The 27337-nt window shown below is 47.5% G+C and overlaps 1 protein-coding gene across 1 annotated transcript in view; it reads right to left on the bottom strand.

The window, feature by feature from the left end:
• Positions 1-555: 555 nt before the first annotated feature.
• The window catches only part of LOC135560307 (E3 ubiquitin-protein ligase RBBP6-like), a 54556-nt gene continuing 27774 nt past the window's right edge, over positions 556-27337 (bottom strand). The window contains exons 9-10 of the mRNA XM_065002165.1: positions 1122-1225; positions 556-939 (exon numbers count right to left, since the gene is read on the bottom strand). Of these exons, the coding sequence (XP_064858237.1) occupies positions 745-939; positions 1122-1225 (299 nt within the window). The 3' untranslated portion in view covers positions 556-744. The remainder of the gene's footprint in view (positions 940-1121; positions 1226-27337) is intronic.

Below are 27337 nucleotides of genomic sequence, written 5' to 3'. Positions count from 1 at the left end.
GTGTGTCTCACCTGAGGTCCGCTGTCGGCTGATCTGATTGGTGGCTCTGACACCATGTAAGGCCCCGCCTCCATCTCACTGAGAGAAAAAAACAAAAACACCAATGAATCAGTCAGTGAATCAAATCAGTCAAATATCCGCTGTCGGCTGATCTGATTGGTCAAATATCCGCTGTTGGCTGATCTGATTGGTGGCTCTGACACCATGTAAGGCCCCGCCTCCAACTCAGTGAATCAAATCAGTCAAATATCCGCTGTCGGCTGATCTGATTGGTCAAATATCAACGGTTGAGAATCTGTGTGGCGTCAGTAGTCCCGGCAACTCACCCTGGCGGCGGTGGCTCGTTGTGATTGGCCAAGTGCCGTGGCTCCGCCCGGTGTGGTTCAGGGGCGGGGTCAGGAGAGATTGACACCTCAGGCGGTCCCATCGGTGGGGTCTGAATGGGCAGGCTTTGTGTCAAGGTGACAGGAGGAGTGAGGGAGGCTGGGGGGCGAGAGGCGTTGGCCAATAGGGGGTCCTGCTGGCGAGCGTTGGCCAATAGGGGGTCCTGCTGGCGAGTGCTGGCCAATAGGGGGTCCTGCTGGCGAGTGCTGGCCAATAGGGGGTCCTGCTGGCGAGTGCTGGCCAATAGGGGGTCCTGCTGGCGAGTGTTGGCCAATAGGGGGTCCTGCTGGCGAGTGCTGGCCAATAGGGGGTCCTGCTGGCGAGTGCTGGCCAATAGGGGGTCCTGCTGGCGAGTGCTGGCTAATAGGGGGTCCTGCTGGCGAGTGCTGGCCAATAGGGGGTCCTGCTGGCGAGTGTTGGCCAATAGGGGTCCTGCTGGCGTGAGCCGAGGGTTCTGAATGGCTGAGGCCGTGCTGGGGGCGGGGCAGACTGCTGCAGGGTTTTGTTTCGTGCTGGTTTGGTGTAACCAGACTCATTCTTAAAGTTATTCACTGCCTGAGGGGAGAGAGAGAGGGGAGAGAGAGAGAGAGAGAGAGGGGGAGAGATTTTGAATTAATAAATAAAGCTATAGTGTGTATGAGTGTAGTTTAATTACTGACCGACCGAGTGTGTGTGTGGTTTCTCAATGTGTGTGTGTGTGTGTGGGGTTTGGCTTAATGCGTCTCCGTGATGTGTACCTGTCGTAGGAACTTGTTAGCGATGAGAGCGTCAGGTGAGACGTCAGACTGTTTGCAGGTGAAACAGGTGTGTTCCTCTGAGTCCAGCAGACTGGTCCTGATACCTAGAGGTTAAAAGGTCATACACAGAAGTTAGAGGTCAGGGGTGAAACAAATACAGAACTGTTCATTGAGACAATAAGGATCCACCCCCCTGCATTTCCAAAACACAGATTACATCATCTGCATTTTATATTGAAAGGCAACAATGTTGTGATCAGGGGACTAGTTCATCACTAAATAAATGTTGTGTTGCTTCAGTAGAGTGATCAGGGGACTAGTTCATCACTAAATAAATGGTGTGTTGCTTCAATAGAGTGATCAGGGGACTAGTTCATCACTAAATAAATGTTGTGTTGCTTCAGTAGAGTGATCAGGGGACTAGTTCATCACTAAATAAATGCTGTCTTGCTTCAGTAGAGTGATCAGGGGACTAGTTCATCACTAAATAAATGGTGTGTTGCTTCAGTAGAGTGATCAGGGGACTAGTCCATCACTAAATAAATGGTGTGTTGCTTCAGTAGAGTGATCAGGGGACTAGTTCATCACTAAATAAATGTTGTGTTGCTTCAGTAGAGTGATCAGGGGACTAGTTCATCACTAAATAAATGTTGTGTTGCTTCAGTAGAATGATCAGGGGATTAGTTCACCATCACTAAATAAATGTTGTGTTGCTTCAGTAGAGTGATCAGGGGACTAGTTCATCACTAAATAAATGTTGTGTTGCTTCAGTAGAGTGATCAGGGGACTAGTTCATCACTAAATAAATGTTGTGTTGCTTCAGTAGAGTGATCAGGGGACTAGTTCATCATCACTAAATAAATGTTGTGTTGCTTCAGTAGAGTGATCAGGGGACTAGTTCATCATCACTAAATAAATGTTGTGTTGCTTCAGTAGAGTGATCAGGGGACTAGTTCACCACTAAATAAATGTTGTGTTGCTTCAGTAGAGTGATCAGGGGACTAGTTCATCACTAAATAAATGTTGTGTTGCTTCAGTAGAGTGATCAGGGGACTAGTTCATCATCACTAAATAAATGTTGTGTTGCTTCAGTAGAGTGATCAGGGGACTAGTTCATCACTAAATAAATGGTGTGTTGCTTCAGTAGAGTGATCAGGGGACTAGTTCATCACTAAATAAATGTTGTGTTGCTTCAGTAGAATGATCAGGGGACTAGTTCATCACTAAATAAATGTTGTGTTGCTTCAGTAGAGTGATCAGGGGACTAGTTCATCACTAAATAAATGTTGTGTTGCTTCAGTAGAGTGATCAGGGGACTAGTTCATCACTAAATAAATGTTGTGTTGCTTCAGTAGAGTGATCAGGGGACTAGTTCATCACTAAATAAATGTTGTGATGCTTCAGGAGAGTGATCAGGGGACTAGTCCATCACTAAATAAATGGTGTGTTGCTTCAGTAGAGTGATCAGGGGACTAGTTCATCACTAAATAAATGTTGTGTTGCTTCAGTAGAGTGATCAGGGGACTAGTTCATCACTAAATAAATGTTGTGTTGCTTCAGTAGAGTGATCAGGGGACTAGTTCACCACACTAAATAAATGTTGTGTTGCTTCAGTAGAGTGATCAGGGGACTGGTTCATCACTAAATAAATGTTGTGTTGCTTCAGTAGAGTGATCAGGGGACTGGTTCATCACTAAATAAATGTTGTGTTGCTTCAGTAGAGTGATCAGGGGACTAGTTCACCACTAAATAAATGTTGTGTTGCTTCAGTAGAGTGATCAGGGGACTAGTTCACCACTAAATAAATGTTGTGTTGCTTCAGTAGAGTGATCAGGGGACTAGTTCATCACTAAATAAATGTTGTGTTGCTTCAGTAGAGTGATCAGGGGACTAGTTCATCACTAAATACATGTTGTGTTGCTTCAGTAGAGTGATCAGGGGACTAGTTCACCACTAAATAAATGTTGTGTTGCTTCAGTAGAGTGATCAGGGGACTAGTTCATCACTAAATACATGTTGTGTTGCTTCAGTAGAGTGATCAGGGGACTAGTTCACCACTAAATAAATGTTGTGTTGCTTCAGTAGAGTGATCAGGAGACTAGTTCATCACTAAATAAATGTTGTGTTGCTTCAGTAGAGTGATCAGGGGACTCGTTCATCATCACTAAATAAATGGTGTGTTGCTTCAGTAGAGTGATCAGGGGACTAGTTCACCACTAAATAAATGTTGTTGCTTCAGCAGAGTGATCAGGGGACTAGTTCACCACTAAATAAATGGTGTGTTGCTTCAGAGTGATCAGGGGACTAGTTCACCACTAAATAAATGTTGTGTTGCTTCAGTAGAGTGATCAGGGACTAGTTCACCACACTAAATAAATGTTGTGTTGCTTCAGTAGAGTGATCAGGGGACTAGTTCACCACTAAATAAATGTTGTGTTGCTTCAGTAGAGTGATCAGGGGACTAGTTCACCATCACTAAATAAATGGTGTGTTGCTTCAGTAGAGTGATCAGGGGACTAGTTCACCACTAAATAAATGTTGTGTTGCTTCAGTAGAGTGATCAGGGACTAGTTCACCACTAAATAAATGTTGTGTTGCTTCAGTAGAGTGATCAGGGGACTAGTTCACCACACTAAATAAATGTTGTGTTGCTTCAGTAGAGTGATCAGGGGACTAGTTCATCACTAAATAAATGTTGTGTTGCTTCAGAGTGATCAGGGGACTAGTTCACCACACTAAATAAATGTTCTCCAAACATTCAAAACGGAAAATAGCTTTGTTTTCATGACAACAGAAGTGCAACACTATTCGGCTGGCAGCCACACAAGTAAATTAACTTACAATGAAAGAGCAAGGAACGTTTTGCAAAGGCCATCAGATGTCTTATTGGCAGAGAGAGATTTACAGTCAGCTACATTTCCTAATGTCTTGCTTTAAGTTAATCTGGCAAGATATTTCTGTGTTTAATTTAAATTTAATTTTATGCTTGAAAAAGGCAGAATTCTGCCCAAATATAACCTAGGCATGGGAAATGCCCAAATATAACCTAGTCATGGGAAATGCCCAAATATAACCTAGTCATGGGAAATGCCCAAATATAACCTAGGCATGGGAAATGCCCAAATATAACCTAGTCATGGGAAATGCCCAAATATAACCTAGTCATGGGAAATGCCCAAATATAACCTAGGCATGGGAAATGCCCAAATATAACCTAGGCATGGGAAATGCCCAAATATAACCTAGGCATGGGAAATGCCCAAATATAACCTAGGCATGGGAAATGCCCAAATATAACCTAGGGATGGGAAATGCCCAAATATAACCTAGTCATGGGAAATGCCCAAATATAACCTAGTCATGGGAAATGCCCAAATATAACCTAGGCATGGGAAATGCCCAAATATAACCTAGGCATGGGAAATGCCCAAATATAACCTAGGCATGGGATATGCCCAAATATAGGCATGGGAAATGCCCAAATATAGTCATGGGAAATGCCCAAATATAGGCATGGGAAATGCCCAAATATAGGCATGGGAAATGCCCAAATATAGGCATGGGAAATGCCCAAATATAGGCATGGGAAATGCCCAAATATAGGCATGGGAAATGCCCAAATATAGGCATGGGAAATGCCCAAATATAGGCATGGGAAATGCCCAAATATAGGCATGGGAAATGCCCAAATATAGTCATGGGAAATGCCCAAATATAGTCATGGGAAATGCCCAAATATAGTCATGGGAAATGCCCAAATATAGTCATGGGAAATGCCCAAATATAGTCATGGGAAATGCCCAAATAGATACCACGTGTTTTAGGATTCAATACTGCGATTTTATTGCGATTTCGATGTTCCAGACATATTGCTCACCACATGTCTGCTGCTATATCAAAAAAGGAAGATAAAAGAGTTAGTTTCACAAAGACAATGCTAACTAGCATTAGCGCAATGACTGGAAGTCTACAGGAACAGCTAGCATGCCATCTGTTCATCCCACTCTGGGGAAGTGGGGCCCCGGGTCACCGGTTTGTCTGGGCGGGGGGGGGAGGAGGACCTGCTGTGTGTGTGTGTGTGTGTGTTAACTCACAGTCGTCAGGGTGTTACAGCTGTGTGTGTGTGTGTGTGTTAACTCACAGTCATCAGGGTGTTACAGCTGTGTGTGTGTGTGTGTGTTAACTCACAGTCATCAGGGTGTTACAGCTGTGTGTGTGTGTGTTAACTCACAGTCGTCAGGGTGTTACAGCTGTGTGTGTTAACTCACAGTCGTCAGGGTGTTACAGCTGTGTGTGTATGTGTGTTAACTCACAGTCATCAGGGTGTTACAGCCGTGTGTGTGTGTTAACTCACAGTCGTCAGGTTGTTACAGCTGTGTGTGTGTGTGTTAACTCACAGTCATCAGGGTGTTACAGCTGTGTGTGTGTGTGTGTTAACTCACAGTCATCAGGGTGTTACAGCTGTGTGTGTGTGTGTTAACTCACAGTCATCAGGGTGTTACAGCTGTGTGTGTGTGTGTTAACTCACAGTCGTCAGGTTGTTACAGCTGTGTGTGTGTGTTAACTCACAGTCGTCAGGGTGTTACAGCTGTGTGTGTGTTAACTCACAGTCGTCAGGGTGTTACAGCCTGTGTGTGTGTGAACTCACAGTCGTCAGGGTATTACAGCCTGTGTGTGTGTGAACTCACAGTCGTCAGGGTATTACAGCTGTGTGTGTGTGTTAACTCACAGTCGTCAGGGTGTTACAGCTGTGTGTGTGTTAACTCACAGTCGTCAGGGTGTTACAGCCGTGTGTGTGTGTGTTAACTCACAGTCGTCAGGGTGTTACAGCCGTGTGTGTGTGTGTTAACTCACAGTCGTCAGGGTGTTACAGCCGTGTGTGTGTGTTAACTCACAGTCGTCAGGGTGTTACAGCCGTGTGTGTGTGTTAACTCACAGTCGTCAGGTCGTTACAGCTGTGTGTGTGTGTGTGTTAACTCACAGTCATCAGGGTGTTACAGCTGTGTGTGTGTGTGTTAACTCACAGTCGTCAGGTTGTTACAGCTGTGTGTGTGTGTGTGTGTGTGTGTTAACTCACAGTCATCAGGGTGTTACAGCTTTGTGTGTGTGTGTGTGTTAACTCACAGTCATCAGGGTGTTACAGCTGTGTGTGTGTGTGTTAACTCACAGTCGTCAGGGTGTTACAGCTGTGTGTGTATGTGTGTTAACTCACAGTCGTCAGGTTGTTACAGCTGTGTGTGTGTGTGTTAACTCACAGTCGTCAGGTTGTTACAGCTGTGTGTGTGTGTGTTAACTCACAGTCGTCAGGGTGTTACAGCTGTGTATGTTAACTCACAGTCGTCAGGGTGTTACAGCTGTGTGTGTGTGTGAACTCACAGTCGTCAGGGTGTTACAGCTGTGTGTGTGTGTGTGTTAACTCACAGTCGTCAGGGTGTTACAGCTGTGTGTGTGTGTTAACTCACAGTCGTCAGGGTGTTACAGCTGTGTGTGTTAACTCACAGTCGTCAGGGTGTTACAGCTGTGTGTATGTGTGAACTCACAGTCGTCAGGGTGTTACAGCTGTGTGTGTGTATCTGTGTGTGTTAACTCACAGTCGTCAGGGTGTTACAGCCTGTGTGTGTGTGAACTCACAGTCGTCAGGTTGTTACAGCTGTGTGTGTGTGTGTGTTAACTCACAGTCGTCAGGGTGTTACAGCTGTGTGTGTGTGTGTTAACTCACAGTCATCAGGGTGTTACAGCTGTGTGTGTGTGTGTTAACTCACAGTCGTCAGGGTGTTACAGCTGTGTGTGTGCGTGTTAACTCACAGTCGTCAGGTCGTTACAGCTGTGTGTGTGTGTGTTAACTCACAGTCGTCAGGTTGTTACAGCTGTGTGTGTGTGTGTGTGTTAACTCACAGTCATCAGGGTGTTACAGCTGTGTGTGTGTGTGTGTGTTAACTCACAGTCATCAGGGTGTTACAGCTGTGTGTGTGTGTGTGTGTTAACTCACAGTCGTCAGGTTGTTACAGCTGTGTGTGTGTGTGTGTGTTAACTCACAGTCATCAGGGTGTTACAGCTGTGTGTGTGTGTGTTAACTCACAGTCGTCAGGTTGTTACAGCTGTGTGTGTGTGTGTTAACTCACAGTCGTCAGGTTGTTACAGCTGTGTGTGTGTGTGTTAACTCACAGTCGTCAGGGTGTTACAGCTGTGTGTTAACTCACAGTCGTCAGGGTGTTACAGCTGTGTGTGTGTGTGTGTTAACTCAGTCGTCAGGGTGTTACAGCTGTGTGTGTATGTGTGTTAACTCAGTCGTCAGGGTGTTACAGCTGTGTGTGTATGTGTGTTAACTCACAGTGGTCAGGGTGTTACAGCTGTGTGTGTGTTAACTCACAGTCGTCAGGGTGTTACAGCTGTGTGTGTGTTAACTCACAGTCGTCAGTGTGTTACAGCTGTGTGTGTGTGTGTTAACTCACAGTCGTCAGGTTGTTACAGCTGTGTGTGTGTGTGTTAACTCACAGTCGTCAGGGTGTTACAGCTGTGTGTGTGTGTGTTAACTCACAGTCGTCAGGGTGTTACAGCTGTGTGTGTTAACTCACAGTCGTCAGGGTGTTACAGCTGTGTGTGTGTGTGTGTTAACTCACAGTCATCAGGGTGTTACAGCTGTGTGTGTGTGTGTTAACTCACAGTCGTCAGGGTGTTACAGCTGTGTGTGTGTGTTAACTCACAGTCGTCAGGGTGTTACAGCTGTGTGTGTGTCGTCAGGTCGTTACAGCTGTGTGTGTGCGTGTTAACTCACAGTCGTCAGGGTGTTACAGCTGTGTGTGTGTGTGTTAACTCACAGTCGTCAGGGTGTTACAGCTGTGTGTGTGCGTGTTAACTCACAGTCGTCAGGTCGTTACAGCTGTGTGTGTGTGTGTTAACTCACAGTCGTCAGGGTGTTACAGCTGTGTGTGTGTGTAACTCACAGTCGTCAGGGTGTTACAGCTGTGTGTGTGTTAACTCACAGTCGTCAGGTTGTTACAGCTGTGTGTGTGTGTGTTAACTCACAGTCGTCAGGTTGTTACAGCTGTGTGTGTGTGTGTTAACTCACAGTCGTCAGGGTGTTACAGCTGTGTGTGTGTTAACTCACAGTCGTCAGGTTGTTACAGCTGTGTGTGTGTGTGTTAACTCACAGTCGTCAGGGTGTTACAGCTGTGTGTGTGTTAACTCACAGTCGTCAGGTTGTTACAGCTGTGTGTGTGTGTGTTAACTCACAGTCGTCAGGTTGTTACAGCTGTGTGTGTGTGTGTTAACTCACAGTCGTCAGGGTGTTACAGCTGTGTGTGTGTGTGTTAACTCACAGTCGTCAGGGTGTTACAGCTGTGTGTGTGTGTGTGTTAACTCACAGTCGTCAGGGTGTTACAGCTGTGTGTGTGTGTGTGTTAACTCACAGTCATCAGGGTGTTACAGCTGTGTGTGTGTGTGTGTGTTAACTCACAGTCGTCAGGGTGTTACAGCTGTGTGTGTGTGTGTGTTAACTCACAGTCGTCAGGGTGTTACAGCTGTGTGTGTGTGTGTTAACTCACAGTCGTCAGGGTGTTACAGCTGTGTGTGTGTTAACTCACAGTCGTCAGGTTGTTACAGCTGTGTGTGTGTGTGTGTTAACTCACAGTCGTCAGGGTGTTACAGCTGTGTGTGTGTTAACTCACAGTCGTCAGGGTGTTACAGCTGTGTGTGTGTTAACTCACAGTCGTCAGGGTGTTACAGCTGTGTGTGTGTGTGTTAACTCACAGTCGTCAGGTTGTTACAGCTGTGTGTGTGTGTTAACTCACAGTCGTCAGGTTGTTACAGCTGTGTGTGTGTGTTAACTCACAGTCGTCAGGTTGTTACAGCTGTGTGTGTGTGTTAACTCACAGTCGTCAGGGTGTTACAGCTGTGTGTTAACTCACAGTCGTCAGGGTGTTACAGCTGTGTGTGTATGTGTGTTAACTTACAGTCGTCAGGTTGTTACAGCTGTGTGTGTGTGTGTTAACTCACAGTCGTCAGGGTGTTACAGCTGTGTGTGTGTTAACTCACAGTCGTCAGGTTGTTACAGCTGTGTGTGTGTGTTAACTCACAGTCGTCAGGTTGTTACAGCTGTGTGTGTGTGTGTTAACTCACAGTCGTCAGGGTGTTACAGCTGTGTGTGTGTTAACTCACAGTCGTCAGGTTGTTACAGCTGTGTGTGTGTTAACTCACAGTCGTCAGGGTGTTACAGCTGTGTGTGTGTTAACTCACAGTCGTCAGGTTGTTACAGCTGTGTGTGTGTGTGTTAACTCACAGTCGTCAGGTTGTTACAGCTGTGTGTGTGTGTGTTAACTCACAGTCGTCAGGGTGTTACAGCTGTGTGTTAACTCACAGTCGTCAGGGTGTTACAGCTGTGTGTGTGTGTGTGTTAACTCACAGTCGTCAGGGTGTTACAGCTGTGTGTGTGTATGTGTGTTAACTCACAGTCGTCAGGGTGTTACAGCTGTGTGTGTGTTAACTCACAGTCGTCAGGGTGTTACAGCTGTGTGTGTGTGTTAACTCACAGTCGTCAGGGTGTTACAGCTGTGTGTGTGTGTGTTAACTCACAGTCGTCAGGGTGTTACAGCTGTGTGTGTGTGTTAACTCACAGTCGTCAGGGTGTTACAGCTGTGTGTGTGTGTGTTAACTCACAGTCGTCAGGGTGTTACAGCTGTGTGTGTGTGAACTCACAGTCGTCAGGTCGTTACAGCTGTGTGTGTGTGTGTTAACTCACAGTCGTCAGGGTGTTACAGCCTGTGTGTGTGTGAACTCACAGTCGTCAGGGTGTTACAGCTGTGTGTGTGTGTGTTAACTCACAGTCGTCAGGTCGTTACAGCTGTGTGTGTGTTAACTCACAGTCGTCAGGGTGTTACAGCCTGTGTGTGTGTGAACTCACAGCTGGGTGTTACAGCTGTGTGTGTGTGTGTTAACTCACAGTCGTCAGGGTGTTACAGCCGTGTGTGTGTGTGTTAACTCACAGTCGTCAGGTTGTTACAGCTGTGTGTGTGTGTGTTAACTCACAGTCGTCAGGTTGTTACAGCTGTGTGTGTGTGTTAACTCACAGTCGTCAGGGTGTTACAGCTGTGTGTGTGTGTGTTAACTCACAGTCGTCAGGGTGTTACAGCTGTGTGTGTGTTAACTCACAGTCGTCAGTGTGTTACAGCTGTGTGTGTGTGTGTTAACTCACAGTCGTCAGGTTGTTACAGCTGTGTGTGTGTGTTAACTCACAGTCGTCAGGGTGTTACAGCTGTGTGTGTGTGTGTTAACTCACAGTCGTCAGGGTGTTACAGCTGTGTGTGTTAACTCACAGTCGTCAGGGTGTTACAGCTGTGTGTGTGTGTGTGTTAACTCACAGTCATCAGGGTGTTACAGCTGTGTGTGTGTGTGTTAACTCACAGTCGTCAGGGTGTTACAGCTGTGTGTGTGTGTGTTAACTCACAGTCGTCAGGGTGTTACAGCTGTGTGTGTGCGTGTTAACTCACAGTCGTCAGGTCGTTACAGCTGTGTGTGTGTGTGTTAACTCACAGTCGTCAGGTTGTTACAGCTGTGTGTGTGTTAACTCACAGTCGTCAGGTTGTTACAGCTGTGTGTGTGTTAACTCACAGTCGTCAGGGTGTTACAGCTGTGTGTGTGTTAACTCACAGTCGTCAGGTTGTTACAGCTGTGTGTGTGTGTGTTAACTCACAGTCGTCAGGGTGTTACAGCTGTGTGTTAACTCACAGTCGTCAGGGTGTTACAGCTGTGTGTGTGTGTGTGTTAACTCAGTCGTCAGGGTGTTACAGCTGTGTGTGTGTATGTGTGTTAACTCACAGTCATCAGGGTGTTACAGCTGTGTGTGTGTGTGTGTGTTAACTCACAGTCATCAGGGTGTTACAGCTGTGTGTGTGTGTGTGTTAACTCACAGTCGTCAGGTTGTTACAGCTGTGTGTGTGTGTGTGTTAACTCACAGTCGTCAGGGTGTTACAGCTGTGTGTGTGTGTGTGTTAACTCACAGTCGTCAGGGTGTTACAGCTGTGTGTGTGTTAACTCACAGTCGTCAGGGTGTTACAGCTGTGTGTGTGTTAACTCACAGTCGTCAGGGTGTTACAGCTGTGTGTGTGTTAACTCACAGTCGTCAGGTTGTTACAGCTGTGTGTGTGTGTGTGTAACTCACAGTCGTCAGGTTGTTACAGCTGTGTGTGTGTGTGTAACTCACAGTCGTCAGGTTGTTACAGCTGTGTGTGTGTGTGTTAACTCACAGTCGTCAGGGTGTTACAGCTGTGTGTGTGTTAACTCACAGTCGTCAGGGTGTTACAGCTGTGTGTGTATGTGTGTTAACTCACAGTCGTCAGGTTGTTACAGCTGTGTGTGTGTGTGTTAACTCACAGTCGTCAGGGTGTTACAGCTGTGTGTGTGTGTTAACTCACAGTCGTCAGGTTGTTACAGCTGTGTGTGTGTTAACTCACAGTCGTCAGGTTGTTACAGCTGTGTGTGTGTGTGTTAACTCACAGTCGTCAGGGTGTTACAGCTGTGTGTGTGTTAACTCACAGTCGTCAGGTTGTTACAGCTGTGTGTGTGTTAACTCACAGTCGTCAGGGTGTTACAGCTGTGTGTGTGTTAACTCACAGTCGTCAGGTTGTTACAGCTGTGTGTGTGTGTGTTAACTCACAGTCGTCAGGTTGTTACAGCTGTGTGTGTGTGTGTTAACTCACAGTCGTCAGGGTGTTACAGCTGTGTGTTAACTCACAGTCGTCAGGGTGTTACAGCTGTGTGTGTGTGTGTGTTAACTCAGTCGTCAGGGTGTTACAGCTGTGTGTGTGTTAACTCACAGTCGTCAGGGTGTTACAGCTGTGTGTGTGTTAACTCACAGTCGTCAGGGTGTTACAGCTGTGTGTGTGTGTGTTAACTCACAGTCGTCAGGGTGTTACAGCTGTGTGTGTGTGAACTCACAGTCGTCAGGTCGTTACAGCTGTGTGTGTGTGTGTGTTAACTCACAGTCGTCAGGGTGTTACAGCCTGTGTGTGTGTGAACTCACAGTCGTCAGGGTGTTACAGCTGTGTGTGTGTGTGTTAACTCACAGTCGTCAGGTCGTTACAGCTGTGTGTGTGTTAACTCACAGTCGTCAGGGTGTTACAGCCTGTGTGTGTGAACTCACAGTCGTCAGGGTGTTACAGCTGTGTGTGTGTGTGTTAACTCACAGTCGTCAGGGTGTTACAGCCGTGTGTGTGTGTGTTAACTCACAGTCGTCAGGTTGTTACAGCTGTGTGTGTGTTAACTCACAGTCATCAGGTTGTTACAGCTGTGTGTGTGTTAACTCACAGTCGTCAGGGTGTTACAGCTGTGTGTGTGTTAACTCACAGTCGTCAGGTTGTTACAGCTGTGTGTGTGTGTGTTAACTCACAGTCGTCAGGGTGTTACAGCTGTGTGTGTGTTAACTCACAGTCGTCAGGTTGTTACAGCTGTGTGTGTGTGTGTTAACTCACAGTCGTCAGGTTGTTACAGCTGTGTGTGTGTGTGTTAACTCACAGTCGTCAGGGTGTTACAGCTGTGTGTTAACTCACAGTCGTCAGGGTGTTACAGCTGTGTGTGTGTTAACTCACAGTCGTCAGGGTGTTACAGCCTGTGTGTGTGTGAACTCACAGTCGTCAGGGTGTTACAGCCTGTGTGTGTGTGAACTCACAGTCGTCAGGGTGTTACAGCTGTGTGTGTGTGTGTTAACTCACAGTCGTCAGGGTGTTACAGCTGTGTGTGTGTGAACTCACAGTCGTCAGGTCGTTACAGCTGTGTGTGTGTGTGTTAACTCACAGTCGTCAGGGTGTTACAGCCTGTGTGTGTGTGAACTCACAGTCGTCAGGGTGTTACAGCTGTGTGTGTGTGTGTTAACTCACAGTCGTCAGGTCGTTACAGCTGTGTGTGTGTTAACTCACAGTCGTCAGGGTGTTACAGCCTGTGTGTGTGTGAACTCACAGTCGTCAGGGTGTTACAGCTGTGTGTGTGTGTGTTAACTCACAGTCGTCAGGGTGTTACAGCCGTGTGTGTGTGTGTTAACTCACAGTCGTCAGGTTGTTACAGCTGTGTGTGTGTTAACTCACAGTCATCAGGTTGTTACAGCTGTGTGTGTGTTAACTCACAGTCGTCAGGGTGTTACAGCTGTGTGTGTGTTAACTCACAGTCGTCAGGTTGTTACAGCTGTGTGTGTGTGTGTTAACTCACAGTCGTCAGGGTGTTACAGCTGTGTGTGTGTTAACTCACAGTCGTCAGGTTGTTACAGCTGTGTGTGTGTTAACTCACAGTCGTCAGGGTGTTACAGCTGTGTGTGTGTTAACTCACAGTCGTCAGGGTGTTACAGCTGTGTGTGTGTTAACTCACAGTCGTCAGGTTGTTACAGCTGTGTGTGTGTGTGTTAACTCACAGTCGTCAGGTTGTTACAGCTGTGTGTGTGTGTGTTAACTCACAGTCGTCAGGGTGTTACAGCTGTGTGTTAACTCACAGTCGTCAGGGTGTTACAGCTGTGTGTGTGTGTGTTAACTCACAGTCGTCAGGGTGTTACAGCTGTGTGTGTGTGAACTCACAGTCGTCAGGTCGTTACAGCTGTGTGTGTGTGTGTTAACTCACAGTCGTCAGGGTGTTACAGCCTGTGTGTGTGTGAACTCACAGTCGTCAGGGTGTTACAGCTGTGTGTGTGTGTGTGTTAACTCACAGTCGTCAGGTCGTTACAGCTGTGTGTGTGTGTGTTAACTCACAGTCGTCAGGGTGTTACAGCCTGTGTGTGTGTGAACTCACAGTCGTCAGGGTGTTACAGCTGTGTGTGTGTGTGTTAACTCACAGTCGTCAGGGTGTTACAGCTGTGTGTGTGTGTGTGAAAACTCACAGTCGTCAGGGTGTTACAGCTGTGTGTGTGTGTGTGAACTCACAGTCGTCAGGTTGTTACAGCTGTGTGTGTGTGTGTTAACTCACAGTCGTCAGGGTGTTACAGCTGTGTGTGTGTGTGTTAACTCACAGTCGTCAGGGTGTTACAGCTGTGTGTGTGTGTGTGAAAACTCAGTCGTCAGGGTGTTACAGCTGTGTGTGTGTGTGTGAACTCACAGTCGTCAGGTTGTTACAGCTGTGTGTGTGTGTTAACTCACAGTCGTCAGGTTGTTACAGCTGTGTGTGTGTGTGTTAACTCACAGTCGTCAGGGTGTTACAGCTGTGTGTTAACTCACAGTCGTCAGGGTGTTACAGCTGTGTGTGTATGTGTGTTAACTTACAGTCGTCAGGTTGTTACAGCTGTGTGTGTGTGTGTTAACTCACAGTCGTCAGGGTGTTACAGCTGTGTGTGTGTTAACTCACAGTCGTCAGGTTGTTACAGCTGTGTGTGTGTTAACTCACAGTCGTCAGGTTGTTACAGCTGTGTGTGTGTGTGTTAACTCACAGTCGTCAGGGTGTTACAGCTGTGTGTGTGTTAACTCACAGTCGTCAGGTTGTTACAGCTGTGTGTGTGTTAACTCACAGTCGTCAGGGTGTTACAGCTGTGTGTGTGTTAACTCACAGTCGTCAGGTTGTTACAGCTGTGTGTGTGTGTGTTAACTCACAGTCGTCAGGTTGTTACAGCTGTGTGTGTGTGTGTTAACTCACAGTCGTCAGGGTGTTACAGCTGTGTGTTAACTCACAGCTCAGGGTGTTACAGCTGTGTGTGTGTGTGTGTAACTCAGTCGTCAGGGTGTTACAGCTGTGTGTGTGTGTGTTAACTCACAGTCGTCAGGGTGTTACAGCTGTGTGTGTGTTAACTCACAGTCGTCAGGGTGTTACAGCTGTGTGTGTGTTAACTCACAGTCGTCAGGGTGTTACAGCTGTGTGTGTGTGTGTTAACTCACAGTCGTCAGGTTGTTACAGCTGTGTGTGTGTGTTAACTCACAGTCGTCAGGGTGTTACAGCTGTGTGTGTGTGTGTTAACTCACAGTCGTCAGGGTGTTACAGCTGTGTGTGTGTGAACTCACAGTCGTCAGGGTGTTACAGCTGTGTGTGTGTGTGTTAACTCACAGTCGTCAGGGTGTTACAGCCTGTGTGTGTGTGAACTCACAGTCGTCAGGGTGTTACAGCTGTGTGTGTGTGTGTTAACTCACAGTCGTCAGGTCGTTACAGCTGTGTGTGTGTTAACTCACAGTCGTCAGGGTGTTACAGCCTGTGTGTGTGTGTGTTAACTCACAGTCGTCAGGGTGTTACAGCTGTGTGTGTGTGTGTTAACTCACAGTCGTCAGGGTGTTACAGCCGTGTGTGTGTGTGTTAACTCACAGTCGTCAGGTTGTTACAGCTGTGTGTGTGTTAACTCACAGTCATCAGGTTGTTACAGCTGTGTGTGTGTTAACTCACAGTCGTCAGGGTGTTACAGCTGTGTGTGTGTTAACTCACAGTCGTCAGGTTGTTACAGCTGTGTGTGTGTGTGTTAACTCACAGTCGTCAGGTTGTTACAGCTGTGTGTGTGTTAACTCACAGTCGTCAGGGTGTTACAGCTGTGTGTGTGTTAACTCACAGTCGTCAGGGTGTTACAGCTGTGTGTGTGTTAACTCACAGTCGTCAGGGTGTTACAGCTGTGTGTGTGTTAACTCACAGTCGTCAGGGTGTTACAGCTGTGTGTGTGTGTGTGTTAACTCACAGTCGTCAGGTTGTTACAGCTGTGTGTGTGTGTGTGTTAACTCACAGTCGTCAGGTTGTTACAGCTGTGTGTGTGTGTGTTAACTCACAGTCGTCAGGTTGTTACAGCTGTGTGTGTGTGTGTTAACTCACAGTCGTCAGGGTGTTACAGCTGTGTGTTAACTCACAGTCGTCAGGGTGTTACAGCTGTGTGTGTATGTGTGTTAACTTACAGTCGTCAGGTTGTTACAGCTGTGTGTGTGTGTGTTAACTTACAGTCGTCAGGTTGTTACAGCTGTGTGTGTGTGTGTTAACTCACAGTCGTCAGGGTGTTACAGCTGTGTGTGTGTTAACTCACAGTCGTCAGGTTGTTACAGCTGTGTGTGTGTTAACTCACAGTCGTCAGGTTGTTACAGCTGTGTGTGTGTTAACTCACAGTCGTCAGGTTGTTACAGCTGTGTGTGTGTGTGTTAACTCACAGTCGTCAGGTTGTTACAGCTGTGTGTGTGTTAACTCACAGTCGTCAGGGTGTTACAGCTGTGTGTGTGTTAACTCACAGTCGTCAGGTTGTTACAGCTGTGTGTGTGTGTGTTAACTCACAGTCGTCAGGGTGTTACAGCTGTGTGTGTGTGTGTGTTAACTCAGTCGTCAGGGTGTTACAGCTGTGTGTGTGTATGTGTGTTAACTCACAGTCGTCAGGGTGTTACAGCTGTGTGTGTGTTAACTCACAGTCGTCAGGGTGTTACAGCTGTGTGTGTGTTAACTCACAGTCGTCAGGGTGTTACAGCTGTGTGTGTGTGTGTTAACTCACAGTCGTCAGGTTGTTACAGCTGTGTGTGTGTGTTAACTCACAGTCGTCAGGGTGTTACAGCTGTGTGTGTGTGTGTTAACTCACAGTCGTCAGTGTGTTACAGCTGTGTGTGTGTGAACTCACAGTCGTCAGGTCGTTACAGCTGTGTGTGTGTGTGTTAACTCACAGTCGTCAGGGTGTTACAGCCTGTGTGTGTGTTCACAGTCGTCAGGGTGTTACAGCTGTGTGTGTGTGTGTTAACTCAGGTCGTCAGGGTGTTACAGCTGTGTGTGTGTGTGTTAACTCACAGTCGTCAGGTTGTTACAGCTGTGTGTGTGTGTGTGTGTGTTAACTCACAGTCATCAGGTGTGTTACTCAGCTGTGTGTGTGTGTGTGTGTTAACTCACAGTCGTCAGGGTGTTACAGCTGTGTGTGTGTGTGTTAACTCACAGTCGTCAGGGTGTTACAGCTGTGTGTGTGTGTGTTAACTCACAGTCGTCAGGTTGTTACAGCTGTGTGTGTGTTGTTAACTCACAGTCGTCAGGGTGTTACAGCTGTGTGTGTGTTAACTCAGTCGTCAGGGTGTTACAGCTGTGTGTGTGTTAACTCACAGTCGTCAGGTTGTTACAGCTGTGTGTGTGTGTGTGTTAACTCACAGTCGTCAGGGTGTTACAGCTGTGTGTTAACTCACAGTCGTCAGGGTGTTACAGCTGTGTGTGTGTTGTTAACTCACAGTCGTCAGGGTGTTACAGCTGTGTGTGTGTGAACTCACAGTCGTCAGGTCGTTACAGCTGTGTGTGTGTGTGTTAACTCACAGTCGTCAGGGTGTTACAGCCTGTGTGTGTGTGAACTCACAGTCGTCAGGGTGTTACAGCTGTGTGTGTGTGTGTGTTAACTCACAGTCGTCAGGTCGTTACAGCTGTGTGTGTGTGTGTTAACTCACAGTCGTCAGGGTGTTACAGCCTGTGTGTGTGTGAACTCACAGTCGTCAGGGTGTTACAGCTGTGTGTGTGTGTGTTAACTCAGTCGTCAGGGTGTTACAGCTGTGTGTGTGTATGTGTGTTAACTCACAGTCATCAGGGTGTTACAGCTGTGTGTGTGTGTGTGTTAACTCACAGTCATCAGGGTGTTACAGCTGTGTGTGTGTGTGTGTTAACTCACAGTCGTCAGGTTGTTACAGCTGTGTGTGTGTGTGTGTTTAACTCACAGTCGTCAGGGTGTTACAGCTGTGTGTGTGTGTGTTAACTCACAGTCGTCAGGGTGTTACAGCTGTGTGTGTGTTAACTCACAGTCGTCAGGTTGTTACAGCTGTGTGTGTGTGTGTTAACTCACAGTCGTCAGGGTGTTACAGCTGTGTGTGTGTTAACTCACAGTCGTCAGGGTGTTACAGCTGTGTGTGTGTTAACTCACAGTCGTCAGGTTGTTACAGCTGTGTGTGTGTGTGTGTTAACTCACAGTCGTCAGGTTGTTACAGCTGTGTGTGTGTGTGTTAACTCACAGTCGTCAGGTTGTTACAGCTGTGTGTGTGTGTGTTAACTCACAGTCAGGGTGTTACAGCTGTGTGTTAACTCACAGTCGTCAGGGTGTTACAGCTGTGTGTGTGTGTGTGTTAACTTACAGTCGTCAGGTTGTTACAGCTGTGTGTGTGTGTGTTAACTCACAGTCGTCAGGGTGTTACAGCTGTGTGTGTGTTAACTCACAGTCGTCAGGTTGTTACAGCTGTGTGTGTGTTAACTCACAGTCGTCAGGTTGTTACAGCTGTGTGTGTGTGTGTTAACTCACAGTCGTCAGGGTGTTACAGCTGTGTGTGTGTGTTAACTCACAGTCGTCAGGTTGTTACAGCTGTGTGTGTGTTAACTCACAGTCGTCAGGGTGTTACAGCTGTGTGTTAACTCACAGTCGCAGGTTGTTACAGCTGTGTGTGTGTGTGTTAACTCACAGTCGTCAGGTTGTTACAGCTGTGTGTGTGTGTGTTAACTCAGCTGGGTGTTACAGCTGTGTGTTAACTCACAGTCGTCAGGGTGTTACAGCTGTGTGTGTGTGTGTGTTAACTCAGTCGTCAGGGTGTTACAGCTGTGTGTGTGTTAACTCACAGTCGTCAGGGTGTTACAGCTGTGTGTGTGTTAACTCACAGTCGTCAGGGTGTTACAGCTGTGTGTGTGTGTGTTAACTCACAGTCGTCAGGGTGTTACAGCTGTGTGTGTGTGAACTCACAGGTCAGTCGTACAGCTGTGTGTGTGTGTGTGTTAACTCACAGTCGTCAGGGTGTTACAGCCTGTGTGTGTGTGAACTCACAGTCGTCAGGGTGTTACAGCTGTGTGTGTGTGTGTTAACTCACAGTCGTCAGGTCGTTACAGCTGTGTGTGTGTTAACTCACAGTCGTCAGGGTGTTACAGCCTGTGTGTGTGTGAACTCACAGTCGTCAGGGTGTTACAGCTGTGTGTGTGTGTGTTAACTCACAGTCGTCAGGGTGTTACAGCCGTGTGTGTGTGTGTTAACTCACAGTCGTCAGGTTGTTACAGCTGTGTGTGTGTTAACTCACAGTCATCAGGTTGTTACAGCTGTGTGTGTGTTAACTCACAGTCGTCAGGGTGTTACAGCTGTGTGTGTGTTAACTCACAGTCGTCAGGTTGTTACAGCTGTGTGTGTGTGTGTTAACTCACAGTCGTCAGGGTGTTACAGCTGTGTGTGTGTTAACTCACAGTCGTCAGGTTGTTACAGCTGTGTGTGTGTGTGTTAACTCACAGTCGTCAGGTTGTTACAGCTGTGTGTGTGTGTGTTAACTCACAGTCGTCAGGGTGTTACAGCTGTGTGTTACAGCTGTGTTACAGCTGTGTGTGTGTTAACTCACAGTCGTCAGGGTGTTACAGCCTGTGTGTGTGTGAACTCACAGTCGTCAGGGTGTTACAGCTGTGTGTGTGTGTGTTAACTCACAGTCGTCAGGGTGTTACAGCTGTGTGTGTGTTAACTCACAGTCGTCAGGGTGTTACAGCCTGTGTGTGTGTGAACTCACAGTCGTCAGGGTGTTACAGCTGTGTGTGTGTGTGTTAACTCACAGTCGTCAGGGTGTTACAGCTGTGTGTGTGTGAACTCACAGTCGTCAGGTCGTTACAGCTGTGTGTGTGTGTGTTAACTCACAGTCGTCAGGGTGTTACAGCCTGTGTGTGTGTGAACTCACAGTCGTCAGGGTGTTACAGCTGTGTGTGTGTGTGTTAACTCACAGTCGTCAGGTCGTTACAGCTGTGTGTGTGTTAACTCACAGTCGTCAGGGTGTTACAGCCTGTGTGTGTGTGAACTCACAGTCGTCAGGGTGTTACAGCTGTGTGTGTGTGTGTTAACTCACAGTCGTCAGGGTGTTACAGCCGTGTGTGTGTGTGTTAACTCACAGTCGTCAGGTTGTTACAGCTGTGTGTGTGTTAACTCACAGTCATCAGGTTGTTACAGCTGTGTGTGTGTTAACTCACAGTCGTCAGGGTGTTACAGCTGTGTGTGTGTTAACTCACAGTCGTCAGGTTGTTACAGCTGTGTGTGTGTGTGTTAACTCACAGTCGTCAGGGTGTTACAGCTGTGTGTGTGTTAACTCACAGTCGTCAGGTTGTTACAGCTGTGTGTGTGTTAACTCACAGTCGTCAGGGTGTTACAGCTGTGTGTGTTAACTCACAGTCGTGGGTGTTACAGCTGTGTGTGTGTTAACTCACAGTCGTCAGGTTGTTACAGCTGTGTGTGTGTGTGTGTTAACTCACAGTCGTCAGGTTGTTACAGCTGTGTGTGTGTGTGTTAACTCACAGTCGTCAGGGTGTTACAGCTGTGTGTTAACTCACAGTCGTCAGGGTGTTACAGCTGTGTGTGTGTGTGTTAACTCACAGTCGTCAGGGTGTTACAGCTGTGTGTGTGTGAACTCACAGTCGTCAGGTCGTTACAGCTGTGTGTGTGTGTGTTAACTCACAGTCGTCAGGGTGTTACAGCCTGTGTGTGTGTGAACTCACAGTCGTCAGGGTGTTACAGCTGTGTGTGTGTGTGTGTTAACTCACAGTCGTCAGGTCGTTACAGCTGTGTGTGTGTGTGTTAACTCACAGTCGTCAGGGTGTTACAGCCTGTGTGTGTGTGAACTCACAGTCGTCAGGGTGTTACAGCTGTGTGTGTGTGTGTTAACTCACAGTCGTCAGGGTGTTACAGCTGTGTGTGTGTGTGTGTGAAAACTCACAGTCGTCAGGGTGTTACAGCTGTGTGTGTGTGTGTGAACTCACAGTCGTCAGGTTGTTACAGCTGTGTGTGTGTGTGTTAACTCACAGTCGTCAGGGTGTTACAGCTGTGTGTGTGTGTGTTAACTCACAGTCGTCAGGGTGTTACAGCTGTGTGTGTGTGTGTGAAAACTCAGTCGTCAGGGTGTTACAGCTGTGTGTGTGTGTGTGAACTCACAGTCGTCAGGTTGTTACAGCTGTGTGTGTGTGTTAACTCACAGTCGTCAGGTTGTTACAGCTGTGTGTGTGTGTGTTAACTCACAGTCGTCAGGGTGTTACAGCTGTGTGTTAACTCACAGTCGTCAGGGTGTTACAGCTGTGTGTGTATGTGTGTTAACTTACAGTCGTCAGGTTGTTACAGCTGTGTGTGTGTGTGTTAACTCACAGTCGTCAGGGTGTTACAGCTGTGTGTGTGTTAACTCACAGTCGTCAGGTTGTTACAGCTGTGTGTGTGTTAACTCACAGTCGTCAGGTTGTTACAGCTGTGTGTGTGTGTGTTAACTCACAGTCGTCAGGGTGTTACAGCTGTGTGTGTGTTAACTCACAGTCGTCAGGTTGTTACAGCTGTGTGTGTGTTAACTCACAGTCGTCAGGGTGTTACAGCTGTGTGTGTGTTAACTCACAGTCGTCAGGTTGTTACAGCTGTGTGTGTGTGTGTTAACTCACAGTCGTCAGGTTGTTACAGCTGTGTGTGTGTGTGTGTTAACTCACAGTCGTCAGGGTGTTACAGCTGTGTGTTAACTCACAGTCGTCAGGGTGTTACAGCTGTGTGTGTGTGTGTGTTAACTCAGTCGTCAGGGTGTTACAGCTGTGTGTGTGTATGTGTGTTAACTCACAGTCGTCAGGGTGTTACAGCTGTGTGTGTGTTAACTCACAGTCGTCAGGGTGTTACAGCTGTGTGTGTGTTAACTCACAGTCGTCAGGGTGTTACAGCTGTGTGTGTGTGTGTTAACTCACAGTCGTCAGGTTGTTACAGCTGTGTGTGTGTGTTAACTCACAGTCGTCAGGGTGTTACAGCTGTGTGTGTGTGTGTTAACTCACAGTCGTCAGGGTGTTACAGCTGTGTGTGTGTGAACTCACAGTCGTCAGGTCGTTACAGCTGTGTGTGTGTGTGTTAACTCACAGTCGTCAGGGTGTTACAGCCTGTGTGTGTGTGAACTCACAGTCGTCAGGGTGTTACAGCTGTGTGTGTGTGTGTTAACTCACAGTCGTCAGGTCGTTACAGCTGTGTGTGTGTTAACTCACAGTCGTCAGGGTGTTACAGCCTGTGTGTGTGTGTGTTAACTCACAGTCGTCAGGGTGTTACAGCTGTGTGTGTGTGTGTTAACTCACAGTCGTCAGGGTGTTACAGCCGTGTGTGTGTGTGTTAACTCACAGTCGTCAGGTTGTTACAGCTGTGTGTGTGTTAACTCACAGTCATCAGGTTGTTACAGCTGTGTGTGTGTTAACTCACAGTCGTCAGGGTGTTACAGCTGTGTGTGTGTTAACTCACAGTCGTCAGGTTGTTACAGCTGTGTGTGTGTGTGTTAACTCACAGTCGTCAGGTTGTTACAGCTGTGTGTGTGTTAACTCACAGTCGTCAGTGTTACAGCTGTGTGTGTTAACTCACAGTCGTCAGGGTGTTACAGCTGTGTGTGTGTTAACTCACAGTCGTCAGGGTGTTACAGCTGTGTGTGTGTTAACTCACAGTCGTCAGGGTGTTACAGCTGTGTGTGTGTGTGTGTTAACTCACAGTCGTCAGGTTGTTACAGCTGTGTGTGTGTGTGTGTTAACTCACAGTCGTCAGGTTGTTACAGCTGTGTGTGTGTGTGTTAACTCACAGTCGTCAGGTTGTTACAGCTGTGTGTGTGTGTGTTAACTCACAGTCGTCAGGGTGTTACAGCTGTGTGTTAACTCACAGTCGTCAGGGTGTTACAGCTGTGTGTGTATGTGTGTTAACTTACAGTCGTCAGGTTGTTACAGCTGTGTGTGTATGTGTGTTAACTTACAGTCGTCAGGTTGTTACAGCTGTGTGTGTGTGTGTTAACTCACAGTCGTCAGGGTGTTACAGCTGTGTGTGTGTTAACTCACAGTCGTCAGGTTGTTACAGCTGTGTGTGTGTTAACTCACAGTCGTCAGGTTGTTACAGCTGTGTGTGTGTTAACTCACAGTCGTCAGGTTGTTACAGCTGTGTGTGTGTGTGTTAACTCACAGTCGTCAGGTTGTTACAGCTGTGTGTGTGTTAACTCACAGTCGTCAGGGTGTTACAGCTGTGTGTGTGTTAACTCACAGTCGTCAGGTTGTTACAGCTGTGTGTGTGTGTGTTAACTCACAGTCGTCAGGGTGTTACAGCTGTGTGTGTGTGTGTGTTAACTCAGTCGTCAGGGTGTTACAGCTGTGTGTGTGTATGTGTGTTAACTCACAGTCGTCAGGGTGTTACAGCTGTGTGTGTGTTAACTCACAGTCGTCAGGGTGTTACAGCTGTGTGTGTGTTAACTCACAGTCGTCAGGGTGTTACAGCTGTGTGTGTGTGTGTTAACTCACAGTCGTCAGGTTGTTACAGCTGTGTGTGTGTGTTAACTCACAGTCGTCAGGGTGTTACAGCTGTGTGTGTGTGTGTGTTAACTCACAGTCGTCAGTGTGTTACAGCTGTGTGTGTGAACTCACAGTCGTCAGGTCGTTACAGCTGTGTGTGTGTGTGTTAACTCACAGTCGTCAGGGTGTTACAGCCTGTGTGTGTGTGAACTCACAGTCGTCAGGGTGTTACAGCTGTGTGTGTGTGTGTTAACTCACAGTCGTCAGGGTGTTACAGCCGTGTGTGTGTGTGTTAACTCACAGTCGTCAGGTTGTTACAGCTGTGTGTGTGTTAACTCACAGTCATCAGGTTGTTACAGCTGTGTGTGTGTTAACTCACAGTCGTCAGGGTGTTACAGCTGTGTGTGTGTTAACTCACAGTCGTCAGGTTGTTACAGCTGTGTGTGTGTGTGTTAACTCACAGTCGTCAGGGTGTTACAGCTGTGTGTGTGTTAACTCACAGTCGTCAGGTTGTTACAGCTGTGTGTGTGTTAACTCACAGTCGTCAGGGTGTTACAGCTGTGTGTGTGTTAACTCACAGTCGTCAGGGTGTTACAGCTGTGTGTGTGTTAACTCACAGTCGTCAGGTTGTTACAGCTGTGTGTGTGTGTGTGTTAACTCACAGTCGTCAGGGTGTTACAGCTGTGTGTTAACTCACAGTCGTCAGGGTGTTACAGCTGTGTGTGTGTGTGTTAACTCACAGTCGTCAGGGTGTTACAGCTGTGTGTGTGTGAACTCACAGTCGTCAGGTCGTTACAGCTGTGTGTGTGTGTGTTAACTCACAGTCGTCAGGGTGTTACAGCCTGTGTGTGTGTGAACTCACAGTCGTCAGGGTGTTACAGCTGTGTGTGTGTGTGTGTTAACTCACAGTCGTCAGGTCGTTACAGCTGTGTGTGTGTGTGTTAACTCACAGTCGTCAGGGTGTTACAGCCTGTGTGTGTGTGAACTCACAGTCGTCAGGGTGTTACAGCTGTGTGTGTGTGTGTTAACTCACAGTCGTCAGGGTGTTACAGCTGTGTGTGTGTTAACTCACAGTCGTCAGGGTGTTACAGCTGTGTGTGTGTTAACTCACAGTCGTCAGGGTGTTACAGCCTGTGTGTGTGTTAACTCACAGTCGTCAGGGTGTTACAGCTGTGTGTGTGTGTGTGAACTCACAGTCGTCAGGTTGTTACAGCTGTGTGTGTGTGTGTTAACTCACAGTCGTCAGGGTGTTACAGCTGTGTGTGTGTTAACTCACAGTCGTCAGGTTGTTACAGCTGTGTGTGTGTGTGTTAACTCACAGTCGTCAGGGTGTTACAGCTGTGTGTGTGTGTGTGAACTCACAGTCGTCAGGTTGTTACAGCTGTGTGTGTGTGTGTTAACTCACAGTCGTCAGGGTGTTACAGCTGTGTGTGTGTTAACTCACAGTCGTCAGGGTGTTACAGCTGTGTGTGTGTTAACTCACAGTCGTCAGGGTGTTACAGCCTGTGTGTGTGTTAACTCACAGTCGTCAGGGTGTTACAGCTGTGTGTGTGTGTGTGAACTCACAGTCGTCAGGTTGTTACAGCTGTGTGTGTGTGTGTTAACTCACAGTCGTCAGGGTGTTACAGCTGTGTGTGTGTTAACTCACAGTCGTCAGGGTGTTACAGCCGTGTGTGTGTTAACTCACAGTCGTCAGGGTGTTACAGCCGTGTGTGTGTGTGTGTTAACTCACAGTCGTCAGGGTGTTACAGCTGTGTGTGTGTGTGTTAACTCACAGTCGTCAGGGTGTTACAGCTGTGTGTGTGTGTGTTAACTCACAGTCGTCAGGGTGTTACAGCTGTGTGTGTGTTAACTCACAGTCATCAGGGTGTTACAGCTGTGTGTGTGTTAACTCACAGTCGTCAGGGTGTTACAGCCGTGTGTGTGTTAACTCACAGTCGTCAGGGTGTTACAGCCGTGTGTGTTAACTCACAGTCGTCAGGGTGTTACAGCTGTGTGTGTGTGTGTTAACTCACAGTCGTCAGGTTGTTACAGCTGTGTGTGTGTGTTAACTCACAGTCGTCAGGGTGTTACAGCTGTGTGTGTGTGTGTTAACTCACAGTCGTCAGTGTGTTACAGCTGTGTGTGTGTGAACTCACAGTCGTCAGGTCGTTACAGCTGTGTGTGTGTGTGTTAACTCACAGTCGTCAGGGTGTTACAGCCTGTGTGTGTGTGAACTCACAGTCGTCAGGGTGTTACAGCTGTGTGTGTGTGTGTTAACTCACAGTCGTCAGGGTGTTACAGCCGTGTGTGTGTGTGTTAACTCACAGTCGTCAGGTTGTTACAGCTGTGTGTGTGTTAACTCACAGTCATCAGGTTGTTACAGCTGTGTGTGTGTTAACTCACAGTCGTCAGGGTGTTACAGCTGTGTGTGTGTTAACTCACAGTCGTCAGGTTGTTACAGCTGTGTGTGTGTGTGTTAACTCACAGTCGTCAGGGTGTTACAGCTGTGTGTGTGTTAACTCACAGTCGTCAGGTTGTTACAGCTGTGTGTGTGTGAACTCACAGTCGTCAGGTCGTTACAGCTGTGTGTGTGTGTGTTAACTCACAGTCGTCAGGGTGTTACAGCCTGTGTGTGTGTGAACTCACAGTCGTCAGGGTGTTACAGCTGTGTGTGTGTGTGTTAACTCACAGTCGTCAGGGTGTTACAGCCGTGTGTGTGTGTGTTACGTCAGGTTGTTACAGCTGTGTGTGTGTTAACTCACAGTCATCAGGTTGTTACAGCTGTGTGTGTGTTAACTCACAGTCGTCAGGGTGTTACAGCTGTGTGTGTGTTAACTCACAGTCGTCAGGTTGTTACAGCTGTGTGTGTGTGTGTTAACTCACAGTCGTCAGGGTGTTACAGCTGTGTGTGTGTTAACTCACAGTCGTCAGGTTGTTACAGCTGTGTGTGTGTTAACTCACAGTCGTCAGGGTGTTACAGCTGTGTGTGTGTGTGTGTTAACTCACAGTCGTCAGGGTGTTACAGCTGTGTGTTAACTCACAGTCGTCAGGGTGTTACAGCTGTGTGTGTGTGTGTTAACTCACAGTCGTCAGGGTGTTACAGCTGTGTGTGTGTGAACTCACAGTCGTCAGGTCGTTACAGCTGTGTGTGTGTGTGTTAACTCACAGTCGTCAGGGTGTTACAGCCTGTGTGTGTGTGAACTCACAGTCGTCAGGGTGTTACAGCTGTGTGTGTGTGTGTGTTAACTCACAGTCGTCAGGTCGTTACAGCTGTGTGTGTGTGTGTTAACTCACAGTCGTCAGGGTGTTACAGCCTGTGTGTGTGTGAACTCACAGTCGTCAGGGTGTTACAGCTGTGTGTGTGTGTGTTAACTCACAGTCGTCAGGGTGTTACAGCTGTGTGTGTGTGTGTGTGAAAACTCACAGTCGTCAGGGTGTTACAGCTGTGTGTGTGTGTGTGAACTCACAGTCGTCAGGTTGTTACAGCTGTGTGTGTGTGTGTTAACTCACAGTCGTCAGGGTGTTACAGCTGTGTGTGTGTGTGTTAACTCACAGTCGTCAGGGTGTTACAGCTGTGTGTGTGTGTGTGAAAACTCAGTCGTCAGGGTGTTACAGCTGTGTGTGTGTGTGTGAACTCACAGTCGTCAGGTTGTTACAGCTGTGTGTGTGTGTGAACTCACAGTCGTCAGGGTGTTCCAGCCGTGTGTGTGTGTGTTAACTCACAGTCGTCAGGTTGTTACAGCTGTGTGTGTGTGTGTTAACTCACAGTCGTCAGGGTGTTACAGCTGTGTGTTAACTCACAGTCGTCAGGGTGTTACAGCTGTGTGTGTATGTGTGTTAACTCACAGTCGTCAGTGTGTTACAGCTGTGTGTGTGTGTGTTAACTCACAGTCGTCAGGTTGTTACAGCTGTGTGTGTGTGTGTTAACTCACAGTCGTCAGGGTGTTACAGCTGTGTGTGTGTTAACTCACAGTCGTCAGGGTGTTACAGCTGTGTGTGTGTTAACTCACAGTCGTCAGGGTGTTACAGCTGTGTGTGTGTTAACTCACAGTCGTCAGGTTGTTACAGCTGTGTGTGTGTGTGTTAACTCACAG

Source organism: Oncorhynchus nerka, linkage group LG15, assembly GCF_034236695.1.
Source record: "Oncorhynchus nerka isolate Pitt River linkage group LG15, Oner_Uvic_2.0, whole genome shotgun sequence".
Lineage (NCBI taxonomy): Eukaryota > Metazoa > Chordata > Actinopteri > Salmoniformes > Salmonidae > Oncorhynchus > Oncorhynchus nerka.
This window is presented reverse-complemented; position numbering and strand designations above follow the sequence as displayed.